The 17,344-nt window shown below is 48.7% G+C and overlaps 1 protein-coding gene across 1 annotated transcript in view; it reads right to left on the reverse strand.

Annotated features, from left to right (window-relative positions):
• Window positions 1–17,344, reverse strand: part of ITGAE (integrin subunit alpha E) — a 63,358-nt gene that overhangs the window by 12,806 nt on the left and 33,208 nt on the right. The window contains exons 15-26 of the mRNA NM_001425068.1: window positions 16,461–16,697; window positions 15,332–15,462; window positions 14,585–14,715; window positions 12,474–12,637; window positions 10,510–10,638; window positions 8,423–8,496; window positions 4,265–4,397; window positions 2,543–2,641; window positions 1,775–1,854; window positions 883–960; window positions 315–378; window positions 123–230 (exon numbers count right to left, since the gene is read on the reverse strand). Of these exons, the coding sequence (NP_001411997.1) occupies window positions 123–230; window positions 315–378; window positions 883–960; window positions 1,775–1,854; window positions 2,543–2,641; window positions 4,265–4,397; window positions 8,423–8,496; window positions 10,510–10,638; window positions 12,474–12,637; window positions 14,585–14,715; window positions 15,332–15,462; window positions 16,461–16,697 (1,428 nt within the window). The remainder of the gene's footprint in view (window positions 1–122; window positions 231–314; window positions 379–882; window positions 961–1,774; window positions 1,855–2,542; window positions 2,642–4,264; window positions 4,398–8,422; window positions 8,497–10,509; window positions 10,639–12,473; window positions 12,638–14,584; window positions 14,716–15,331; window positions 15,463–16,460; window positions 16,698–17,344) is intronic.

The raw sequence follows: 17,344 nt of genomic DNA on the forward strand, positions 1-17,344 counted from the left end.
GTTCCCAGGTTAACTCATCTTTTTTCTACTCCTTTTTCTAGAGTTCTAGTTTTTATACCTTTGAGAATCCATAGCCACTCTGGAAAGAGATGTGATCGTGATACAGAACTGCCTCTATGTACCTGAATCTTGGTCAGGTTCGTCACTGTTAGGAACTGGAAACCTTGTAATTTAACTGGAACACAAATTTGCAGCTGGAACTCAGCTCCAAAGAGGTTCTCCCCATGTATCTACAAGATAAAATCCAAGCGGAAAGTCACGGCTGGTGTTGTTTTGCCACCTGTTGGCTTTGCGATGATAAGTAGAGCACTTACGTTGAAGAGGAACTCTTTGTGGTGGGAAGACCCCTGGCTTGTGTTCATGTACATCACTGAGGGTCTGCAGTTGAGAGGACATGGGTTAGGCCTCAGGGCCCCTTTCTCATTTTAAATACACCTCAGTGCTATCAACTGGACACACTAAGAGGACCCTTAATTCTTAAGAGAGAGCAAAGTTGAATAGCAAAATGTTGAGCAGTGGTGGGGCAGTTGGGATCAGGTTAGAATATTTGAATTCAGTCCCTTCAGGCTGGTTCTGTATCCGATTATCATTCCTCAGGGTGGCCTTACTTTTTCTCTTCCTTTCTTCCTAATCCCTTAAGTCCTCTCTTCCCTCCTTAGCATCCCATCAGTTCCCTTTGGTATCAAAACCTGTTGGCACTGTTCCTCCTTTGATTACAGCCACAGGGTTTCTAGGACCTAACAGTTAATGCCCTAGAGATCAGTGGGAGCCTGAATTCTAAGCAGCCTCCTCTCAGGGAAAGGCAATGCCCACATCCACCCTGACCACTAGACCCACCCCTGAAGCTGTCCCGAAGGTATGGGGCCCCCCGGAAGTACTTACTTGGGAAGAACCGCAATGAAGGCGTGTTTGATTTGAAGGCTGTGAGTTTTATTGACCAAAGACCTTCTTTCATTGGAACTAGAAAATAAGAGTGTCAATTTATAGCACCCCTGCTTTGTACACATGGCTGCTTCTTACCTTGGCTTCCCAGGATCACTGGGGGTCAGATAGAAAAGACTTGGAGATAAACAGAGTGCAGAAGACTCTGCACTGGAAGACCAGACTTGGAGAAACACTGATTTTAAAAGGGTTTCTCCAGGACTTCTCTGCCAGTCCAGTGGTTAAGACTCCACGCTCCCAATGCAGGGGGCACGGGTTCACTTCCTGGTCAGGGAACTAGAATCCTGCGTGTTGCACGGTGTGGCAAAAAAGACAAGAGTTCCTCAGCCTTGACAATATTGACATTTAGGGCCAGGAAAGTCTTCATGAGTGGCTGTCTTATATATTGTAGGATGTTAACATCCCAGGTCTCTACCCACTAGATGTCAATAACACCCCCACCAAAGTCATGCCAATCAAAGATGTCTTCAGGCGTTGCCACTGGGAGCAGAATCACCCCTGTTTGAGAACTTTACCGACAGTGTACCCCACCCTACCCCAAACATAGAGGTTAGATGCATCTCTGAGGTTAGAGGAACCAAAATGAGCTCTCCAGTGCAAAACTCAGTCTACCAGACTATACCATAGTTTTACTTTGTCAATAAAGGAACATTTTAAATATCTCTGATAACAAGGGAAACCCAGGTCACTGCAGGGACACAGGTGCCTTCCTGGGGCTCCCTGAGGCTTCCCTTCTGGGGCAGTGAGGAGTCATAGCTCTGATGCACACGCGTGGGAGGGAGCTTTTTTGCAGGACCACAGCCCAGGCTCCCTTGACCCAGGCATGACTTACTTGGTGACCATCACAGTGATGTTGGCTGTCCTGTTTGGAAAGGCACTCTCCTCCAGCTGCCAAACCAACGAAAAGTTTGCCTAGTTAAACAAAAAAAGGTGGATTGATTCCCGTTTATACCACTCACAATCCTACTAACTAAACAGACCTGGAAAACGTAATTCAGTACTCCATGCTTCTGTAGCATAGGATGCTTCGAGGTCCCATTATTCCACGTAATACAGTGTCACGATGCGGTGAGCAGGGCAGACAGCATTATTCCCCTTTTACAGCCAAGGAAGCTGCTCGAGAGGTCTCCCACAGCACAGAGATCATCAGTGGCAGGTCAAGGACTCCCCTCAAGGCTAATAGCCTTCCAGACCACCCCCAGCTTCACTCTGCTGTACAGGGGTGAGCCAACCTTGTCTCTGTGACTGTACCCTCACCTCCACCGCTCCCTACTTCCAGAGCACACTGGGCAGCTTTACGCTCTGTTACAGATGACGGTATAGTCAAGGAAAGTGTGGAAACTGCAACTGGGAGATTCTAATGAGCCTGGGAAGTAGAAAACACTAACCCTAGGGTAGTGAGAAGAGTCAGCTAATCAAAACGGACTCACAGGACTTCCCTGGTGGTCCAGTGGCTAAGACGCTGAGCTCCCAACACAGGGGGCCGGGATTCCATCCCTGGTCAGGGAACTAGATCACACGTGCCGCAACTAAAAGATCCTGCATGCCACAACTAAGACCCAGAGCAGCCAAATAAATAGGAAAAAAAAAAAAAACTCACGGATGACCTCTTGAGGATGGGGTGACCGATCTTGCACTTCATGACCAGGACAGAAGCAATCGGCTTAGGGTCACCGCACTGAATGTCTGGAGAAGGAGGCTGTTAACACAAAAGATATGGTTTTGAAAAGGCAAAAAAAAAAAAAAAAAGGTTCAGTTTCCTCACAACAACATGCCAGACACCCTGCCAGGAGCTGGAGATGCAAATAAACCTGTCTTTGTCCTCATCTCCTTCACAAGTTGGGCAGACGGCTCAGTACTAGATGGTTGAAGAATTTAAACACAAGGCCTCAGGAGGGGTTCTGTGAGAGCGGCACAGAAACAAGCAGTGAAGAAAGATGAGGTCCAACCAGGAGGAATCAGTCTTCCTGGGGAGGGAGGCATTTGAACTGCACCTTGGACCAATGGAAGGCCCCCTGCATTGCCACGCAGCCTTTTTCAGACATGGTTCCTCATCTGGACCACTGGATATGGAAAATGACCGAGTGGCCACTGTTTTCTTAATTCTCCCAAGGATGGTGGGTCTAGTTCCATTCTAGGTGCTTAGGAGATCGTGGCATGTAACGGGTGCTGTCCTAGCTCAAACAGCCTCAGACCACCAGGGACATACCCATAATAAGACAGAGCTAGGTTTGTTGACTCATTAGAGTGAGGAAAACTGCACTGTGGTGTATCTCACCAAACAAAGGAAAAGATAGTTATTAAAGGATTCTGGGGAAAGAGTTTGGGGAAATATAAACAAAGCAGTGTTTTACAGGCTCAAAATAAAACAGGGATGGGACTTCCCTCATGGTCCGTGGTTAAGACTTCGCCTTCCAATGCAGGGGGTGCAGGTTTGATCCGTGGTCAGGGAGCCAAGATCCCACATCCCTTGCAGCCACACAACCAAAACATAAAACAGAAGCAATGTAACAAATTCCATAAAGACTTTAAAAATGGTCCACGTGAAAAAAAAGAAAATCCTTTAAAAAAAAAGGCCAGGGCTATGTGTAAAAGGGCCACTCAACATCAATTCTGGGCTGCAAAGTGGACCCAAAGACCCACTTTCTTGGAAACTATTCAGGTGAATGTGAAAAGCTGTGTGTAGAAACATTTTATCTGAAGTTTCAAGTCTCAGATGGAAAATAAGAATGCTTCTCTTTGTCAAAACAGTTTAGATTCTCCAGGCAACAGTAAGATGGTTTCAAAATTATAGATATAACTTCAAACAGCAAAGTTTCTGATTGCCTATGATTTTAGAGAGCAAAATTTCTCAATGTTACAATATTTATAGCTGTTGGGTGTCCTTGGGAGAAATACTGTTTTCTGGTATCTTACAGCTGGCTTTGAGTCTGTGCTCCCAGGCTGATGAAAGGCGGAGCAGACTTTTACTTTCCAGTCAAGCTAATTTATTATAGATTATTTCTCTCTCAGAACTCTAGGTTAGAAAGGCTGCAGGCAGAAGGAGTGATTGGGTGGCAAAATAGCACCATTGATGTTTAAGGCAGAGAATGATACGACTGGATCCCTGGCTTATTGTTGGATTAGATGGGATTTGTCTAGTTAATAATCATTTATTGGATGGACGAGGATGAGGCCGGAGGCAGAGTGAGGAGGCTTCCATAACCAAGCCGAGATGCAGGAAGGGAATCCAGCCTAACAGGAAGACTTGTTTCTAACCGGGAATTCATTACAGCCCCTAAAGCCCTGAGCCATGTGGTTCCAAAACTGCTCTCATAGTTACCTTCTGTATCCTCTTAAACTGCAGGTTTCTGGGGAAATTCACAGCCATGCTGGTCATGTAGGAATCTTCCCCAGAGTTAGTCAGGCTAATGTTCATGGTCAGCTCCTTTGTGAGGCCCACCACCAATTCCTGCCTGCACAGGGTAGGCAAAGAGATAAATGTTACCAGTTTATTTAATCTGTGAAAACCTCAGTGCGATGCAACAGCACCTTCTTAACTTCTTAGATACTATTGCCTAAAGGATACATTTAGCCTAGATCTTCTTCCCCACAACAGAAGCAAGCACCTGGACTACCATCCCCACCTCAGTTGCTGTGTGACATGACCATTTATTTAGTGTTTACCATGTGTTGGGGACTGTGTTAAATGTTTCACACTCTCTGCTAATCCTGGTGATAACTCTGTGAAATTGTATGGTTACTCTCTGTGCTGCAGTGAAGGGAACAGAAGCCAGGGGAGGCTCGCTCACTTGCCTGAGGTCCCACAGCCCCGAAAGAGAGTTGGGAGAATCAGACCTAAATCCTCTTTCTACCACCAACTCACTGTGACCCCAGGCAACGTACTTTGAGACACAGATTCATCCATTTCACGTACATTTACAGGGGACTTTGGCCAGACGCCCCACCCAACACAGGAGAAACCATGCAGGGGACAGATGCTGCCTCCACCCCTGCCTTGGCCTGAGCTTTCTCACCACAAAACCACCCCAGCCCTTCCAGATTACAGGCTGTGCGTTAAGACGTGAGTCTGTTCAGCATGGAGAAGAGAAGATGTGGGGACGGTGAGGGCTCCCTTCACACTGAGCACACTGAGGCCCCGTGGGGTCCCGGAGTGCACAACCACTCTCAGTAATTGAGACCTACAGGGAAACACATTGACAACACAAAGAAAACTTCCTAACCATCTGAGAGGTCTTAAAATAGAATGTGCTGCTCTGGGGAGTAATGTGACCTGTGTCTTATTGAGTCATTTTTGTTTTTTATCACAGCTGAGAGGAGGATAGTAGGCAGTGACAGAGCCTGTGTGGGGATCCGTCTGGGAGATAACACAGACCTGAAATAAGACAGCGGCAGTGGCGATGGGCTGGCATGCTGCGGTTCATGGGGTCGCAAAGAGTCGGACACGGCTGAGCGACTGAACTAACTAACGAAGTGGTGATGGGGAGGGTGATAAGGCCATGCTTATAAGCAGAGCGCAAAAGAGACAGGAGTTGAGGACTCCTCTGCCAGTTCAGTGGTTAAGGCTCAGTGCTTCCAGTGCAGAGGGTGTTGGTTCGATCCCTGATCAGGGAACTAGATCCTACATGCCATGAGCATGGCCAAAAACTAAAAAACTCTTCTTAAAAAAAGAGAGTTGAGGATGTGTCCTGAGTTTCTGTTTCAGAGTTTCCAGCTTGGATGACCCAGTGGGGCTAGTTGTGATGGAGAGAGCACAGCAGGAGACCAGAGGGTGGAAACTGGCCCGATGAGTTCAGTCTGGGACATGATGAGAAGTGCTCAGAGGACAGTAAGGCAGGGACATTGAAATGTCAGTTGGGTGTCCTGTCTCGAGCCCAACAGAGAGATCTAAGAGTCACTGGAATATGTACCAGGGATTCTTTTTTTTTTTTTTTTTGTACCAGGGATTCTTAACTCGAGGTCCAGGGACAGTTTCAGAGTTCCCTGAATGTAAACGCTTCATGTTTGCAAGTGTGATCTTCTAAAGACAAGTGTCTGTAGTTTACCTTAGATTCTTCAGGAGATTCACGTCCACAAAAAAGGTCAAACCACTGAGGCATTTGGATGCTAAGGATTAGGCTCAATACTTGGGAAAAAAGGCGAGACTGCCAGCTGTGGACACTAGGGGGTGATGTAGGGCCAGCTGTTTCGCAGTCTATTCCGCAAGGACTTGGCTGGGCTTTAGGGGCTGTAATGAATTCCCGGTTAGAAACAAGTCTTCCTGTTAGGCTGGATTCCAAAGCACTCAAAAGCCTTGAGTTGGCTCCTCCATGACTGAGACGGGCAGAGCTAAGCTATCCGCATCTGAAACACAAGTCCTGCAAATGTCTGTGAAAAGGTTTCTCAGGACTCAGAACAGAGCTGTTCTTCAGAGACGCCAACTCAGCCAACCGGCCATCAGTGCCATGTTCCGCACACAGCACTAGGTGTGGGGGAAAAGAGCATTTTAAGACCACCACATGTCCAAAACCAAGCTCATGCAACCCACTCCAGTATTCATGCCTGGGAAATCCCATGGACGGAGGAGCCTGGAGGGCTATAGTCCATGGGGTTGCAAAAGAGTCAGACATGACTTAGCGACTAAACAACAACAAATCATAGTAACAGAAATGATAGACAATTACAAGGGAAATGGGAAGGAAATCCAAAAAAGAGGAGATACGTGTATATATATAGCTGAGTCACTTTGCTGTACAGTAGAAACTAACACAACAATATATAGAAACTATACTCCAATAAAAATCAATTTAAAAAAATTACCAAGCTCATGACCTCTCCTCCCCACCTTGCCTTCCAAACCCATTCTTCCAAAAGCTTTCCCAGTTCAGTTCTTGGCATCTGCATCATTCTAGAATTCAGTGGGGTCCAACGGAACTTCTGAAGTAATGGAAATGACCTATTATATATCTGTGCTGCTCAAAACCACTAGCCATATGTGGGTACTGAGCACGTGAGATGTGCCTAGGGCAACTAAAGACCTAAAATCTTCTTTAATTTTAATTCATTTCAATTTAAATACCTACATGTGACCAGAGGCTATTGTGTTGGACAGCACAGTTCTGGATGCTCAGGCTGGAACCCTGAAAGACTTCTTAGACCCCTCTCTCTCACTCCCCACATCCAATCTGTTATCCAATCCTGCGGGCTCTAACTTCAAAATATAACCACCTTCATTGCTCCCACTCTGGCCCAAGTCATATCACTTCTCACCCGAGTTATCACAATAGCTCCCTACTGTCGCCCCGCCTCCACCTCTGCTCCTACAGTCTATTCTCAACACAGCAGCAAGAATGATCCTATCGGGACTTCCCTGGTGGTCCAGTGGTTAAGAATCCACCTTCCAATGCAGGTGACGTGGGTTTGACCCCTAGTCAGGGAACTAAGATCCCACATGGTGCAGGGGAACTAGAGAGCCCTAGCGCACCAACAAAGACAGCACTGTGTGGGGGAGAGCAGCCCCCCCCCCACATACAAAGAATGATCCTCTGAAAGTGCATGGTCATGTCACTCCTCTGACTTCCCAGCTCACAGTAAAAGTCCTCATGGAAATGGAGCCACATAGGATTTTTCCTCCCCTCACATGGCAACATCGACTCAATGGACATGAGTTTGAGCAACCTCCGTGAGATAGTGAAGAACAGGGAAGCCTGGCATGCTTCAGTCCATGGAGTCACAAAGAGTCAGACAAGACTTAGCCACTGAATAACACCACCCCTCCAATTCACTCTGGTGTCCTGGCCTCTTCCTCCCACCTCCAAGCGCCCAGCTCAGGGCACTGACAGGTACTCTTCCTTCAGACACCCACAGAGTTTATTCCTCCACCTCACTTCCATGAACCTAAACATCATCTTCTCCATGAGCCCTTTCTGGACCACTCTATTTGAAACTGCAACCCCAACCGCATCCCTGGCATTTCCCTCCCACCTTCCCTGTCTTCTTTTTCTTCATAGTACATCTTTTCAACATAGTTGACTTATATATTATCTTCTCTCCCTAAGCAAAATTGTGAAAGTGAAAAAGGGGCTTCCTGTATCTCTCAGCACCTCAAGTGCTGGGCACAGAGGAGGAGCTCCCTAAGTATGTAATGAATTAAGTAATTTGGTAAAGCGTTGAGCCAGGGAAGAGGTTATCTCTAAGTGAGGGGGTCCTAGGAGTGAGGGACCCTGGGTTATGGAAAGAAATCTGGGTGTAAGCCCATCCAATGATCATGGGACCCCACGCAGGCCTGCAACTACTGACTCTTCCCAAATTTATAACGTAAGAATACAAATCTGTCTTGCTTCCCTCACTGGGTGGCTGGGGAAGCAATGATACAATTAATGCAAAAGCCCTTTGTGGGCTGTGAGGGAAAGGAGGAAGCAAGTGATCCTGGTGAGGGGTTTGCCCCATAAGCCTTCAGGAGAGTTAACTGCAGAAACCATGACAACCAGATTCAACTCACTGAGAGATGGTGGTGGCCAACTGTAACTCCGCGACACAAAACAGCTTATTCTTGCAGTTTTTCTCGTAGGGCAGCTGTAAGCAGACAGAGAGGGGCAGGATCAGCCCAGGGACGCCGCGATCCCCCGCAGCCTTGCTCTGTGATCTTCTCCCTAGGACATGTGTGTCCCTTCCACTGACTCTGAGAAGTGTAGGTGAGGCTGACGGGCTGAGGTTGTGTCCACGTGGCTGTGAGAGGTGTGACTGTGCTATTCCTTGATTTGTCAGGCATGGGGGTGTGCTTGGTCCTAAAACACAGGTACCATGCATCAGGCCACTGGCCAAGGTCAAAAAGAGGGTGACCTTTGTGAAACAGCGGGAGTAGCCGTCACTTGCATATTATGCTAATTAAGTAGCAACACTCACAGCTCACTACTCTGAACATTTAGGGGTGGGTGAAACCATATGAAGAAAAGCCTCCTTAGTCCTCTTAAGTAGAGCAGGAACATCAGGGGACAAATTGGGAGGGGGGGTTCCTAACCAAATATTGTCAACGTTCAGTCCCGTGAGCTTTTCTACCCCCATGGCTAGTCTTCTCTGTAGGTTAAATATTCCCCCTTGCGGTCCTGCCTACACCCAACAAATTCAGAAATCACAGTGGGCCCAAAAGGTCCATGTAAGATTGAAAAGTTCCAGCTCAGGTTGCAAAGTCACGTTTTCTAAAGGAGAAGGTCTATTTTAGTATACTTTATCTTGTGAAAAAAAAAAAAAAGGTCTATTTTTTATTATGAAGGAGACACAGCCAGCTTCCTACCGGGGGAATCACTGCATTTATCTTCCCAGCAGCCAGCGACCATCACAGTAGCTTTATGCAAGGACTGTTTCCATGATTGGAGCTTACAGTGAGAGCCCAGGGTAAGAAAGAAAACCTTCCACTGCCCAGAGAAGGGAGATGCAGATTGCACAAGTCAGAGCTTGGGGCTCTATCTGACTGGGTCAACAATTGAGGGCTTCTTTTTTTTTAGTTTTGCTTTTAATATAGCCAAGCAGCTTGTTCTCTTTCAGTAGGATTAAAACATCCTAAGTGCCCAGCTAGAGCTCATTCTCTGGAAAAATCTATGTGCTTGCTGCCGCTGCTGCTCAGTGGTACCCAACTCTGTGGCCTCATGCGCTGTAGCCGCCAGGATCCTCTGTCCATGGGATTCTCCAGGCAAGAATACCGGAGTGGGATGCTATTTCCTTCTCCAGGGCATCTTCCCGACCCAGGGATCGAACCCACATCTCTTGCATCTCCTGCACTGGCAAGCAGATTCTTTACCACTGTGCCACGTGGGAAACCCATCTATGTGCCTAAACACCAAATAATTTCCCCTCACCCGTTTCCTCAGTGGGATCATTTTTTTTTAATCTCTTTGCCAAAGCATCAAAGTAATCATTGATTAAGATAAGAATCCTGAATGGATGTTAAATAGGATACATCATGGGTCAGCAGGTAAAGAATCCACCTGCAATACAGAAGACACAGGAGATGCAGGTTCCTGATCCTTGGGTCAGAAAGATCCCCTGAAGCAGGGCATGGCAACCTACTCCAGCATTCTTATCTGAAAAATATCCACGGACAGAGGCACCTGGCAGGCTATAGTCCATGGGGTCACAAAGCGTAGGACATGACGGAGTGACTAAGCACACGCAAATGTGATCTCAAAGTATCTCCTCATAATATACTTATTAATTTCAAAGGGAATTAGCCCCGGTATGACTTTCTGTGTACAGGGCAGGTGGGCTTCAGTCCAGTCCCCACACAGGCCTTCCACCACACCATTATCAGAGACCTGTGCCAAGTATCCATATGCTTCATTAAATATGTAGCAGGCACCTTTGGTGAACAGAAAAGAACCAGCCTTGGGAGTCATTTGGAGACCTGTATTACCCACCAGTGAGGTCCTGGGCAAATTAACACCATCTCAGGAGCTCTATTATCCCCGTCTGTGCAGGGAGGGTCCTAAACATTGTCTGAAGACCCTCCCAACTTTAATACTCTTTGAAGATAAGGGAGCAGGGACTTTTACAGGGGTGGCACCTGGGAGAGTCTGGTCCTAGCCAAGTCACCTGGAAGATGGCAGAGGGCTCAGCATAGAAGTCCAGGATTGGTTGGGGTTGGTCCATCCGGCCCTCAGGGGTCTGGAGGTGGTAGCTGACCTTGATAGTGATGTTGGAGAAGCAGTCCTCCTGACACAGCTGCACAGTCACCAAGGAATGCGAGGTTGGAGTTGGATGTGGGGGAGAAGATGACAAAAAGAATACTTTTAACTTTGATGTGGTCACAATATTAACGAATGAAAGGGGTTAAGCTAGGAGTCCTAAGCCTCTTCCAAGTAAGCCAGGCTGCCAAGAGCATTGAGAAAACCTCCCTTGATCTGCCACGGCCTCTGGCCTCCTATCTCCTTCTGGTTCCTGCCCCAGTCACAGAGGGGTTCTGGCCAGCAGGAGTTAAACGCCAGCTTGGACTTAGAGGACAAAGGGGAGCCAAGAAGAGGAAGAGTCGTGGTCTCAGCTATGTTTACAAAGATCTTTCTTGAAGCGGCACAGAGGACATATCAGAAAAATAAAAACCGTAGACCAGAACTTCCCTGGAGGTCCCATGGTTAAGACTCCGTGCCTCCAATACAAGGGTCATGGGTTCAGTCCCTGGTCGGGGGACAGCTGAAACAAACGAACAGAAGAACCCTGAAGACCAGGAGATGGCCTGGGATGCCACTTGCCATTCTCTTTGTTTATTGAGACTTTTTGCCAGGTGGGAGCTTTGAACACCTGAGAACAGGTGAGCAAGCGTCTTGGCTGGAAAAGGTAGCTATGCTTATCTTTAGGGAAGCCACAGACTAACTAGAAGTCTTAATCCATTTAACAACCAAACAGATGTTGGAACAGATGTGTAGTCTGAAGCATAATTTATGAGTTTATTGGAATACATGATCCTTTGAGGTCCACAGTTTTGGGTGCTGGCAGACTCTGAGTCCCGACAAATACATTTTTTTCATGTTTCTAGGCACCTTTGTCAGGAGTCAACTTTTGTAAATGACAACTTTTGTCTTTCTATTTCTACTTTGCCTCACTCAGGTTTTCTAATGTCATCTCACATAAGGGCCTTCTGCCCCACTGTTGTTATCAGGTAGGCAAGGGAGCTCTGTTATTTCCAATGTATTACCAAGAAAAATGGCAGGATTTCCAAAAAATTGGAGGATTTCCCTTTTTTGTACAGTTTCTAGGAAACTCAGAGATTTCTTTAGTGTTCAGTCTCTGTAGATTGCTTTAACCTGGTTTTCTGGTACCATAACCCTCATCTCCCACACCAGCATGTGATTCTTGATCTATTATGATTGTTTTAGTTGCCTCATGTGTGTGTACGGATCCCTGTACTTCACTCCATACACCTCAGTTCTTTTCTCAACAATACAGACCCCCTCGGGGAACTTCCCTGGCAGTCCAGTGGTTAAGACTCCCAGCTTTCACTGCAAGGGACACAGGTTCGATCCCTGGTCAGGGAACTAAGATCCCACATGCCACACGGCACAGCCAAAATAAAATAAAATAGATAACCAACAAGGACCTACTGAATAGCACAGCACAGGGAACTCTGCTTAATATTCTGTAATAATCTAAATGGGAAAAGAACTTGAAAAAGGACAGACACGTGTGTATGTATAACTGAATCACTTTGCTCCACACCGGAAACTAAAACAACACTGTTAATCAACTATGCGCGCACGCTCAGTCGTGTCCGACTCTGCGACCCCGTGGACTCTAGCCCCCAGGCTCCTCTGTCCATGGGATTCTCCAGGCAAGAATACTGGAGTGGGTTGCCACTTCCTTCTCCAGGGGATCTTTCCGACGATCCAGGGATGGAACCCACACCTCCTGCATCAGCAGGCGGATTCTTTAGTACTGTGCTACCTGCGAAACCCCTGTTAGTCAACTATACTCCAATATAAAATTTTTAAAAAAATGAAGCAAAGCAACCTTTAAAAAAAAAAAAAGACAGACCCCTCTGGACTCTTGGAAACTCCTCCACTCACATCTCCATCTGTAGGGATGAGCAAGAAGGACTCACAGAGAAGGGGCCCCCTGCCCCACTCCCTAAGGGAGCTCTGATCCATCCTCTTGTCTGAATGCTGCAGCCGTTTCCTCTGCTTCACCACATCCACATCCAACGTGAAGTTCAGAGAGGTCTCACCAAGGCCTGGGAATGAAGATCAGATCTTTCTGATTGAGCCAGGGAGGTCAAACTCCAGACCGAGGGCCCTCCCATGAGCCCCTCCTGAGTGGTGCCCCCCACACAGGCACTTCCCCGAGTTTCTTCTTCATTTCAAAGTTACTTTTCTCATGTCTTCTGTCCCCTAGTTAGGGTCCCTCAGTGCCCCAGACCCAAACCTGGGGCAGAACATCCCCAGGCTAAGTCAGTCTTCCCTATGGGAAGAGGGCCTTTAGAGAGGAGGCTGGGATTGAGGGGGGAAATATTGAGGAGGAAAATTTCAAGGAAGGAGGAGAGAGAGACTATAGAGTAAAACCTGAGGATAGCAGAGCTGGAAGAACCTTGTGGATTACCTGGGCCAACTCCCTATCTGTAGAGAACAAAAACGGGGGCCCCAGCTTCCCTGGTGGCTCAGTAGTAGAGAATCTGCCTGCCAATGCAGGAGACGGGTTCAATCCCTGGTCCAGGAAGATCCCACATGCTGTGGAGCAACTAAGCCTGTGTGGTACAACTATTGAGCCAGGTCTGAGTGCCCTAAAGCCTGTGCTCTGCAACAGGAGAAGCCACCACAGTGAGAAGGCCACACACCACAACTACAGAATAGCCCCCACTCGCTGCAACTAGAGAAAGCCCGCACAACAACGAAAACCCAGCACAGCCACGAAAACCCAGCACAGCCAAAAATACATAAAATAAATAAATATCAAACAAAACAAAATACCAGGCACGGAGAGTGAAGGACACCTGCCCAGTGTCACATGACCACCCAGCAGATGCGGTTCAGGCTCTGTGGCCCAAACCTTCCAGGCTGTACAGCTGGAAACGACAGGGCTGCCCTTCTCTAATGACCAGACTTGATCCTGGACTCCTACGGTAAAGCCAGGCCACCTGGGAGCCCGCTTTCTGACCTGCAGGAAGTAGAGCGACTTCTCGGGGATGGTGACTGAGAGACGAAGCCCTGGGGACTGTTGCTGAGGGTTTGTGCTGGAGGAGACCTCTTGGGTTGGCAGTAAGTACCTGGGTTGTGAAAGTCATGCCTACCCTCTGCCTTCCAGAAGGTCTCCCAGCCAGCACCAGGTAAGAGGGTGGGAAGGGAAGCCAGGCCTCCAGCAGATTATCCAATCCCCCTAAACTGGGGAGAAGGCAGAGGGAGGGAAGGGGAGAAGATGTAATCAGAGAGAAAGAGGAGAGGCACCTACACACACACAGGCGTGGGCACAGCAGCTGGAGATGGAGAAGGGCCTGCCTTTTTCCAAGTTTTCTTTCAGAAACCCAACCCTTCAACCCAAGGACGGGATCCAATGCCCCCTTCCCAAGAGGGTCAGAAAGACTTCTTCAGAATGTGGACTTAACAGCAGGTCACCCTTTTCTGGGGCGGTTCCCATTAAACTGAACCTAAAGTCAAAGGAACACCAAAGAACTGAAACTTTCAAAATGTGGTGTTGGAAGAGACTCTTGAGAGTCCCTTGGACTGCAAGGAGATCAAACCAGTCAATCCTAAAGGAAATCAACCCTGAATACTCATTGGAAAGACTGACGTTGAAGCTGAAGCACCAATACTTTGGCCACCTGATGCGAAAGACTGACTCATTGGAAAAGACCCTGATGCCAGGAAAGACTGAGGGCAGGAGAAGAAAAGGGCACCAGTGGATGAGATGATTAGATAGCATCACCGACTCAATGGACATGAATCTGAGCAAACTCCAGGAGACGGTGAAGGACAGGGAAGCCTGGCGTGCTGCAGCCCATGGGGTCAAAAAGAGTCAGATACGACTTAGCGACTGGACAGCAACAACAGGTCAAAGGAACTAAAATCTAATAGAGGGATTTCATAACACCCCACCCCCACCCAGCCCTCTTTCTCTGTCCCCGCCCCCACTGAAGCCAACAAAGAGTGACCAGAGCACTGGAAAGATCAGCTAGGCTGCCTGTTACCTGATTCGGCAGCTAGGGTTGTGGAGTTGATTTCAAAACACAAACACACATTCACGCTGCTGCTGAAGCCAATGGGCAGCGCCTTGGGAGTGAAGTTCATGGACACCTTCAGATGAACCACAGGTCTTGAGCTAAAGTGAAAGTGAAAGTGAAGTCGTGTCCAACCCTTAGCAACCCCATGGACTGCAGCCTACCAGGCTTCTGCGTCCATGGGATTTTCCAGGCAAGAGTACTGGTCTTGAGCTAAGTAAGACAGCAAAGGGGCATATGAGAAGTGACCACAGGACTTCTGGATTAGTGTCTGGCTCTCTCATTCATTCAGTGAATATTTACTGAACATCTCTCATATGCCAAGTGCTCCTTCTGAGTCCTCAGAATATAGCAGAGAAAGAGACAAGCCTTGCTCTAGTGGGAAAACAGACAACTATCAAATAAACATGAAAAAACAGGAAAATCCTCTGTGCCGGAAAAGGTATGTTAAAAATAAAATAGGATAAGGTAATAGAGACTAGGGGCTACTGTGAAGTAGGTGCATTGTTATTCACATTTATAGATGAGAAAACTGGAACTTAGAGATTCTGCCCAAGGACACACTTAAGTTCAAGCTTAGATTCAAACCCAGTTCAACAGAACCAATGCTCTTAAACAGGGCACTCCCTCCCTCCCATCAGTGCCTGGTGTCTTCTTGGGGTCATTTAGGGTAGGGCAAGGGGGTGAAGCTGCTCAGAAGGCAGGGCAGAGCCCTACCGGAGTACAGCCGCCCGGCCCAGCGCACCCACGGTGATGTCAGCAAGGCCATCGCCGTTGAAATCTAAGCCACCGGCCACCGAGGTGCCGAAGTACTGGAGTCCTGGGGCCACCGCCGAGGCTCTGATCCTCTGTGGGGGAGAAACACAGGATGTCGGAGAGGGAAGGGGTTTCCTTTCAGTTCTATTCAGTCAACAGATTGGTCCACTCCAGGGACACTGAGGCACTGGAAAGAAAAAGTAAGGTTCTCCCAGGGGAAATGGCATTGGAACAGAGGCTTGAAGGGGGTGGGGCTTGACCGAGAAGGTAAGGAGAACAGGGGGTGGGGAAACAGTCAGGGGTCAGTGCAGTGGGAAAGGGGAGACTGGGTGCCGGAGGCCTGATGTGGGGCCGGGGTGTGTCTACAGAATTACACTTCAGAACCCCACTGCAGACACAGGGTGGAAGATGAGGTAGGAGTCAGGGTGTAGTGATAGGGATGGAGAGGAGGGGCTGGATTTGGAAGATGGTAAGATCTTTAGGACATGGAGGCTGACAGGCTGAGGTGGGGGTCTATGATTAGCCCAGGTTTCTGCTGTGAATGGTGGAGGGATGGGGCCCAGAGGAGCAGCAGGTATCAGGGAAGAGGGTGCTTTCAGTGGGGCATCCTGGGAGTGAGATGCTGGAGGCCATTCAGGGGAGGGGCTCAGGAGCCGCTGGACACACAGGACTGAAGCTTGGAGAGAAACTGCAGCTGGAGGTGGGTGGCAGTGCCCATAAAAGATACAGTGTGTAATTTGGCAGTGGAGTCCAGAGGGGTGAGGGTTATGCAATGGGGTGGGGCGGGGGGCAGTGTAGGGACAGGAGCCAGAGAAGGGACAGAGAAAGAGGAAAGAGGATCTGGGGCAGGTCCAAGGTCAGGAATGCCAAAGAAGGAGACAGTCATAGGTCAGGAAAGAAGATGGATATTGCCACAACCTCTAGCCCCACTGGAAGGATGTGGAGGTGAGAACCTCCCAGTGACTTCTGTCCCCCAGGGGCCCTCTCAACCCCCTAGGACCTGCCTGACACTTAGGACGGGAGCTGGCTAGGGTCTCAGGCCCTCATATCTGGGGAAGATCAAAGTGCCAGAGTAGAGGCAAGAGGTCACCTGTGGCTGGGTGGCAGAGAGGTCAGCCAGCTGGTTGGTAGAGCGTCCATTGTAGATGTACACACTGCCGAAGCCTGCACCATTGTCTGCCTCAAAGTCCTCCAGGGGGGCCCCAATGGCCACGTCTGTGAGCCCATCCTGACTGATATCCCCCACTGTTGCCATGGCAAAGCCAAATCGTGCGTAAGTTAGCCTGGGGTGCCCACTCAGCCTGCGTGCCAAGGAGAAGGAGCCATCCTGTAAGGCAGAGAGGCAGCTCAGCCCTCAAGACAGGGAGGCAGCGAGGTCTCACCCCACTGCCACCCCGGAGGCAGGCTCAAAGACTCATTGATTCTGACTCTCCAGCCGGGAGTCTGAGGCCCAGAAAAGGCAAGAGACCTCCCCAAGTTTACATAGTGAGTGACTGATGAAGCTGGGGTCCTGCTGCCTTGCAGTCCAGGACCCAGAGCTGTGCCCCTCGCTCCCACAATCGGGGTACTGGACTGGCGATCAGGAGGCCTGGCTTCTTGGCTTGGCTCCATCACACACTGGCTCTGTAAACCGGGGAAAGTCTCAAACATCACTGAGCCTCAGCTTCCTCATCTGTAAAATGGGAGTGACAGCCACCTCCCACAGTTACTATGAGAAACAAATGAGATTACAGATAAAACATGCTTTGTCAACTGTGCAGCTATGTGGAATGTCATCATCATCAACATGAGATGGTGGGGTGGGAAAGTAAGAAAGAGGGGTAGGGGAGCAGCTGCCCCACCAGGCTGCCATCCATCCTGAGCTCCCCATCACCGCCCTCCAGTGCCAGGCAGGGCCAGGGCACCTCCAGCCTCTGTCACCTCAGCCCCAGGCTGAGCGGCCACAGCCTCAGCCACCTTGTGAAGACGGAGATC

This window comes from Bos taurus, chromosome 19 (assembly GCF_002263795.3).
Source record: "Bos taurus isolate L1 Dominette 01449 registration number 42190680 breed Hereford chromosome 19, ARS-UCD2.0, whole genome shotgun sequence".
In the NCBI taxonomy this organism is placed as follows: Eukaryota; Metazoa; Chordata; class Mammalia; order Artiodactyla; family Bovidae; genus Bos; species Bos taurus.